Below are 8,239 nucleotides of genomic sequence, written 5' to 3'. Positions count from 1 at the left end.
TGCCAAGGATCTGATCATCTATATAACCAACTCAAGATAATCAACCAACAATTAGAACTAAAGCGAGAATTCAAAAGTGCCTAAATACAAGCTACACACACACACACAATTAATGGTAACATTGTATAGCAATGTACGCGTAAAAATAAAAAGTTAATTTGTAAAGTTAATTCGTAACATCAACACATTTTTGAGCGCAGGAAGGGGTGAAAATAAGACTATCAAATTTGAAATGGAGGCACTTGGATGGACATGAATGAAGCTGAGAACTATGAATTTTTAAACTGCCTCACGTCACCTTCACAGCCTTCTTTCTGCTCTCCAATCGAAGGAAGTCAGCCACTCCCAGACTAGGGAAAAAATATCTTTACGCTGACGTCTGGGCGGGACTTCCAGCCTCGAGGCATTTGCACACACTTGTTTTTAGTTCCGGTTGACGCGGAAGTGCGGGACAGAAACTGCTTCTCTGCCGGCGCCTCCACACCTGACGGAGCAGAGGACCATTTTGCGACTGGGACCCACCTCCACAATTGGGATTTACCAGTGTGCTTTGCAGATTCTGTGCTGCCCCACTCCCAGGTTAGTGTTAAGTGAGACTCCATACCCCTGCCAGTGAGGCAGACGACCGTGCCTGTTCCCTGGCACCTACTCAGGCTTGCCCACTCAGTGCTTTGGTACTTTGGCAATGGCGGACGCTGCACCACACACGGACTCCCTCAAAAGCATTGTGACCTTTGAGGATGTATTCATCCGCTTTACCAGAGAGGAGTGGGACCTGCTCACTGAGAGTCAGAAACGCCTGTACCATAAGACGATGGTGGACAACTTTGCACTGGTAATGTCAGTGGGACTTGAAAGTTCCAGATATCGTTTGATTTTTCCACCAGAACCAGAGAGCGCACCCGAGGTTCCTGCCAGGATAGGCATAGCTGCGGCAGTGGAAGAGGTAAGCCAGGAAAGCCCTGGCCCTAGTCCTGACCATAGTGTGGAGGATAGAGATGACTCTTCTGTTTCTATAAAAATATCAAATGTTCGAAGTCTGCAGGTGGCGCCTTCCATCCAAAACAGCCCCCTATGCGACACCTGTAATCCAGTCTTCGGTGGCATTTTTCAGCTGGCTGGGCAGTCAGAAACCTCTTCTGAGCAGCAACCATATATGTGTGGATCATGTGGAAGAGCTTTCCCACTCAGTGTAAGCCTTGACCAGATGCAGAGGTGGCAGAGTGGAGGGACAGTCACTAGAAGGGAAAGGGACCAGGCTGCCTCTGTGAATAGCCACGGATGCCATGGGTTAGGGACTGCCTGTACCCGTGAGAAGGGTGAGGAAGACATCTCAGCCAGTTCTGGAGTTGTGCAGCACCGTGGCACTCAAAACGGGGAGAATCCGTGCACGAGCGCTGAGTGTAAGGAGACCTTTCCCACTGGACAGAGGGATCACCAGTGCAGTGGAAGTGAGGGGGCTTGCGGCCATCAGGAGGGATGTGTCCAGCAGCAGGAAATCTACGTACGAGAAAGGTCTTATGAATGCAACACATGCGGGAGAGTCTTAAACTGCAGAGATGCATTTAATAATCACCAGGAAGTCCACAGTAGAGAAAGGTCATGTGAGTGTGATGTATGCGGGAAATCCTTTACACGCAGTTCCTATGTGAAAATACACAAGAGGCTGCATACTGGAATAAGGCCTTTTGTGTGTGATGAATGCGGAAAAACATACATCACTAAGTCCCACCTTACTCTCCACAAGAAAACTCACACCATAGAAAGCCTGAGCAGACGACTGGTTGTAGGAAATGTGTTGCTCATACCGGTCTTGGTTAACGCAAGAGAAGTCACACAGGAGCAAGGCCTTGGACATTCAGCAAATGAGGGAGAGCCTAAAGAAGCCTCTCCCACCTCTCACCAGTGAAAGTTTAAGTGAAGAAAGGTCTCACAGTGTAGAAGTTTTGGTGTTCCTTGGCTGCGTTTATTTTTTCTTTTAGCACCAGAACCTTACACTAGAGAGAGGCCTTACGAGAGTGGGGAATGTGCCTTCTCCTTGCTCGACACAGTAGGACGCATAAAAGAAAAACTCTGAAAGTAGCCTTTGTAATGGAACCAACAACCAGAAGTTGAACTTCATACATCCACAGGTGAGACAACATCAATTAGCAGGTATGTGGGAAATCTTCAGGAGCTAGTTTGTATTTTCTAACCTTCCTAGGACCTTCCCTTGGCCTGAGGTATATCATTGCTAGTGTCTGTTGCAGGAACTGCCCCCACGTCTACCAGCAGATAGACTAAAGACCATGTGGCTCCTATGCCAATGTTCTTAGCTGAGTCCAACTGACATTCTCTTTCTCTCCTATTTCCTACAGGGAATCATGAATGATACAAACCCACCGGGAATCCACTTTGCTTACCCCCTGGTGGTTTCAATGTGGGATATGATTCAGCTCCTGTGGAAAAGATCTAGAATCTACTGCAGTTTTCCAAAAGTTTGTGTTTCCCATGGACAGTATTGACTCTATGTGAGCTAGCTGAAATGGATTTCACCAGCCTCAAAATCACCACCTTGGAACTGCCTGCAGCACACATATACGGTTGGTTGGTTTTCTCAAAGAAATGGGAGATCCAGATTTTTATGTAGAACCATCTTATCTCTTAACAGCCTTATTCGTTTATAATTGAAAGAGAATAAACTGCACTTACTTAAATTGTAAGAACAGTTAAGGTAATGAACATATCATTACCCACAAAAGTTTTCTCATGTTCCTTAATGATCTCTTCCTCTTGTCCCTCCCTAATGTACATGCAACTATTGATTTGTTTTATTTTATAATTTATTAGTTTGCTTTATCTAGAATTTTATATAAATGTAATCAGTGAGTTTTGATTTTTTCCCCCTACCTTCTATCAGTAACCATAATTGTTTCAAGATTATTTACTGTTTGGGGGACTATCCATATGTTATTCCTTTTTTCTACTGAGTAATATTTCCCTGTGTGTGAATGTTATACAGTTGTTTATCTGTCAATTATTAACGAACATTTAGGTCATTTCCAGGTTCTTTCTATTAAAAATAAAGCTTATTTGAAGCAAAAAAAAGGAAAAAAGTATTTTTAATGACATCACAGAGGCAGTTTCCTTGCAAAAGAAAGGCAGCTCCTCAAGAACAAACCTCACCACTCTTATTACCTCCATGGTCTCTCTGTCTGTCTCTCTCTCTCTCTCTCTCTATCTCACACACACACACACTTTCATACTCAGTCATGTCCAACTGCCACCCCATGGACTGCAGCCCACCAGGCTCCACTGTCCATGAGATTCTCCAGGCAAGAATACTGGAGTAGGTTTCCATTTCCTCTTCCAGGGGATCTTCTCAACACAAGTCTCCTGCATGTCCTGTACTGGCAGGCAGATTCTTTACCACTGTGCCACCTGGGGAGCCTATTGCCTCCACACTGCCTTTGAAAGGTCATGTTCTGTCATGGCACAGGGCAGATACAGAGATGAAATAGCACCGTATTCAATGCAAGTTCTTGTTGATTTGTATAAGCAAGAAATCAGGAAATATTGGGGAAATGGGTTTTAAGCTTGCTGGACCAGGAGACAAGAACGTTCAGTTAAATAAGGTAAAATTTATTAAGGTGGTAATACCTGAGATTTGGCATTTAATGGCAAGGTGAAGCATGGCTGGAGGTGGATCTAATTGCTTTGTAAAGCCTGGATTGAATGGTGGCCTACATAAAAGAATTCAAGTAACTGAGAATTTCCCTGGAATTTTTCTGTACCTCAGAAGTACAGTTCCTGTACATAACATTTCAAAGTTTTGTCCTCTGGCTTCCAAGTAGGTTCAGCCAGTAGAAAGTCCTGTAGGGGGACTGAAGGGCAGGAATCCAGGTTTCTTCTATGCCCTCTATGCTTCATCTGGCTTCTCTAGGAATGTCTGCACCTCCTTTGCTGCAGTAGCCCTTGCAGACAGTTCTGCCATGGTTCTAGCATTTACCAAGTGATCTTGGGCCCTGGAAATGAGTAATACCACCCTAGCTTTGTCCCTCTAGCCAAGAATGGTAATTGTTTTGTTCTGATACTAATCTGTCTGTGGCCCCACTTCCCCCTATTTTTGGGTTCCCAAGAAAACCATCAACTGAGTAGCCAATTCTCTGAATTAAACTCCCTCACACACAGCACTGGAAAAGGTCAGTTTTCATTCCAATCCCAAAGAAAGGCAATGCCAAAGAATGCTCAAACTACCACACAATTTCATCTCACACGCTAGTAAAGTAATGCTCAAAATTCTCCAAGCCAGGTTTCAGCAATACGTGAACCGTGAACTTCCAGATGTTCAAGCTGGTTTTAGAAAAGGCAGAGGAACCAGAGATCAAATTGCCAACATCTGCTGGATCATGGTAAAAGGAAGAGAGTTCCAGAAAAACATCTATTTCTGCTTTATTGACTATGCCAAAGCCTTTGACTGTGTGGATCACAATAAACTGGAAAATTCTGAAAGACATGGGAATACCAGACCACCTGACCTGCCTCTTAAGAAACCTATATACAGGTCAGGAAGCAACAGTTAGAACTGGACATGGAACAACAGACTGGTTCCAAAGAGGAAAAGGAGGACGTCAAGGCTGTATATTGTCACCCTGCTTATTTAACTTATATGCAGAGTACATTATGAAAAACACTGGGCTGGAAGAAGTACAAGCTGGAATCAAGATTGCCAGGAGAAATATCAATAACCTCAGATATGCAGATGACACCACCCTTATGGCAGAAAGTGAACAGGAACTAAAGAGCCTCTTCATGAATATAAAAGAAGAGAGTGGAAAATGTTGGCTTAAAGCTCAACATTCAGAAAATGAAGATCATGGCATCTGGTCCCATCACTTCATGAGAAATAGATGGGAAAACAGTGGAAACAGTGTCAGACTTTATCTTTTTGGGCTCCAAAATCACTGCAGATGGTGATTGCAGCCATGAAATTAAAAGACACTTACTCCTTGGAAGGAAAGTTATGACCAACCTAGGTAGCATATTGAAAAGCAGAGACATTACTTTGCCAACAAAGGTCCGTCTAGTCAAGGCTATGGTTTTTCCAGTGGTCATGTACGAATGTGACAGTTGGACTATAAAGAAAGCTGAGCACTGAAGAATTGATGCTTTTGAACTGTGGTGTTGGAGAAGACTCTTGAGAGTCCCTTGGACTGCAAAGTGATCCAACCAGTCCATTGTAAAGGAGATCAGCCCTGGGATTTCTTTGGAAGGAATGATGCTAAAGCTGAAACTACAGTACTTTGGCCACCTCATGCGAAGAGTTGACTCATTGGAAAAGACCCTGATGCTGGGAGGGATTGGGGCAGGAGGAGAAGGGGACGACAGAGGATGAGATGGCTGGAACGCATCACTGACTCGATGGACATGAGTCTAAGTGAACTCTGGGAGTTGGTGATAGACAGGGAGGCCTGGCATGCTGTGATTCATGGGGTTGCAAAGAGTCAGACACGACTGAGAGACAACTGAACTGAGCTGAACTATTTAAATACATCTTAAAAGTACTTTTTTCTTAAGTCCTATTCAGTGTGGTTATATTGTTGCATAAACCAGTACTGGAGAAACCAAGTACCACACTCAGAGAGTTGGAGAACTCAGGTTGAATATGCCAGTGGGCCCAGAGGAGTTAAGACTCCAAGCTCTGAGACCCCAGCAAAGGAATTACAGAGTTTTTATAGACAGATTGTAGTGGGCAACACTAGTTGTTAATAGGGTGGTTTAAACTAAAGAGTTTCATGCATGCAGTAAGAGCAGAGTAAGATAAGGCGGGGGGGGGGGGTTGTTGCCTGACCTGGACAGGCATGATTAAGCAGGTTTGCAGGTGCTAGACAGTTGCAAAAAGCAGGACAAGGGTGAGTGAAATAAACTCCAGTTCCTAATATTGCAAGTCCCCACTTTCTGAGACTACATGACCTATGTGATGTAGACTTTGCAAGGGGCAAGCTGAGTTACAGAGGCAGAAGGAGAAGGAGATTATGTAAAATTTTAACTTTTCCTCTTCATTCCCTTCTCTTAATGCTTCTATCACTCCTTGTAGAAAGCATCATCTCATGTTTTTGGTAGGACATTCAGAGCTCACCATCATTTAGGGGGCTGTATTGAACTATTACCATTTGTAACTTTATGGAATCAATCCAAGAGGTTATGAACTGGGTAATTGCATTGAGAATACAAGGGCCAAATGAGTGCTGCAAAGAACATGAAGAGAGCACCTGTTAAAGGGAGAAGTCATGATGCCCAGCTCCAGATATTGTTCCAATTACCCCAGGAATTAGCTAATTTCTCTCTCCTTTATATTTGTTCCCTTAGCTGTTGGGTCATGTTCCTGACTATTTCTGATTGGTTTAAATAAAAGCAGCATTTTTCATTCAAGAAGAGTCAGAATCTTCCCTTTGCAGCTGTCAGTAGGTTTAGCCCTCAAATATTCTGTAAAACCACCTCAGCCAGGGAGTCTAGTTGGTCCTGTAAGGCCAGTAAACTTTTGGCCACTGTCTCAATGTCGTCTGTGAAGTCTTTGGGTAGTTAGTTATTTCAGTTGCTCAGTCGTGTCCGACTCTGCGATCCCATGAATCTCAGCATGCCAGGCCTCCCTGTCCATCACCATCTCCCAGAGTTCACTCAAACTCGCGTCCATCGAGTCGGTGATGCCATCCAGCCATCTCATTCTCTGCCGTCCCCTTTTCCTCCTGCCCCCAATTCCTCCCAGCATCAGAGTCTTTTCCAATGAGTTAACTCTTCGCATGAGGTGGCCAAAGTATTGGAGCTTCAGCTTTAGCATCATTCCTTCCAAAGAACACCCAGGGCTGATCTCCTTTAGAATGGACTGGTTGGATCTCCTTGCAGTCCAAGGGACTCTCAAGAATCTTCTCCAACACCACAGTTCAAAACCATCAATTCTTCAGTGCTCAGCTTTCTTCACAGTCCAACTGTCATTTATACATGACCACTGGAAAAACCATAGCCTTGACTAAACGGACCTTTGTTGGCAAAGCAATATCTCTGCTTTTCAATATGCTGTCTAGGTTGGTCATAACTTTCCTTCCAAGGAGTAAGTGTCTTTTAATTTCATGGCTGCAATCACCATCTGCAGTGATTTTGGAGCCCAAAAAGATAAAGTCTGACACTGTTTCCACTGTTTTCCCATCTATTTCTCATGAAGTGATGGGACCAGATGCCATGATCTTCGTTTTCTGAATGTTGAGCTTTAAGCCAACTTTTTCACTCTCCTCTTTCATATTCATGAAGAGGCTCTTTAGTTCCTGTTCACTTTCTGCCATAAGGGTGGTGTCATCTGCATATCTGAGGTTATTGATATTTCTCCTGGCAATCTTGATTCCAGCTTGTGCTTCTTCCAGCCTAGCATTTCTCATGATGTAATGTACCTCTTGGGAAGCAAAAGACTGACTTCTTTTCCTTTGTCTTCCTCATGAAGAAGTGTCTCTGTATCTAGCATGGAGATGGGAAGAAAGGCAAGCCATTGCTATCACAGAAAGCCAGACAGGCAAACAAACACTTTCTCCTTGATCAATTTAGAAGCTTTCAGGGACCAGATTATTGCTAAAGAGGCATCTGCTTTTGAGAATTGAGGACAAGCTGTTGAGACGTTTCTGACATGAAGTTAAGACTCAGATTACATTAAATAAATAAGATAAGTACATATCCTCTTAAGCAAGTGAATGAGAGGTTTCCTTGTAATTTAGTCTTTTCTTCATATATTTTACTTTGCTTTTGTTGTAGTATAAGTCACGTTTGCTATAGTAAAAAAAATTAATTAACTCTAATTTGCAATAGTGGTTTAATTGTGTATTTTAGAATAAAATATATGTGGGTTGAAATGTCAGCTTGTCCATTATAAAAATTATGACCGGAGTGTTTAACCTCTTAGATTTCAGCTCCTCATTTGTAAAATGGAAAATGTAATAGTGTCTATCTAATTTTAAATGGATGTGAGTGCTGATCTATAAGGAAAGCTGAGTGCCAAAGAATTGATGCTTTTGAACTGTGGTGTTGGAGAAGATTCTTGAGAGTCCCTTGGAGAGCAAGGAGAGCCAATCAGTCAATCCTAAAGGAAATCAGTCCTGAATATTCACTGGAAGGTCTGATGCTGAAACTGAAACTCCAATACTTTGGCCACCTCATGTGAAGAGTTGGTAAAAGGTGGTTGATGAAGCAGTTCCTCCTATTCCCATGCCTATCCCAG

At 43.3% G+C, this 8,239-nt stretch overlaps 1 protein-coding gene across 1 annotated transcript; it reads left to right on the top strand.

Moving 5' to 3' along the window:
* Positions 1–685: 685 nt before the first annotated feature.
* Positions 686–1,909, top strand: LOC108634301 (zinc finger protein 671-like). Its single transcript, XM_018043689.1, has one exon. The coding sequence runs from the start codon at positions 686–688 to the stop codon at positions 1,907–1,909; it is 1,224 nt and encodes a 407-aa protein (XP_017899178.1).
* Positions 1,910–8,239: the final 6,330 nt, after the last annotated feature.

Source organism: Capra hircus, assembly GCF_001704415.2.
Source record: "Capra hircus breed San Clemente chromosome X unlocalized genomic scaffold, ASM170441v1, whole genome shotgun sequence".
In the NCBI taxonomy this organism is placed as follows: Eukaryota; Metazoa; Chordata; class Mammalia; order Artiodactyla; family Bovidae; genus Capra; species Capra hircus.
This window is presented reverse-complemented; position numbering and strand designations above follow the sequence as displayed.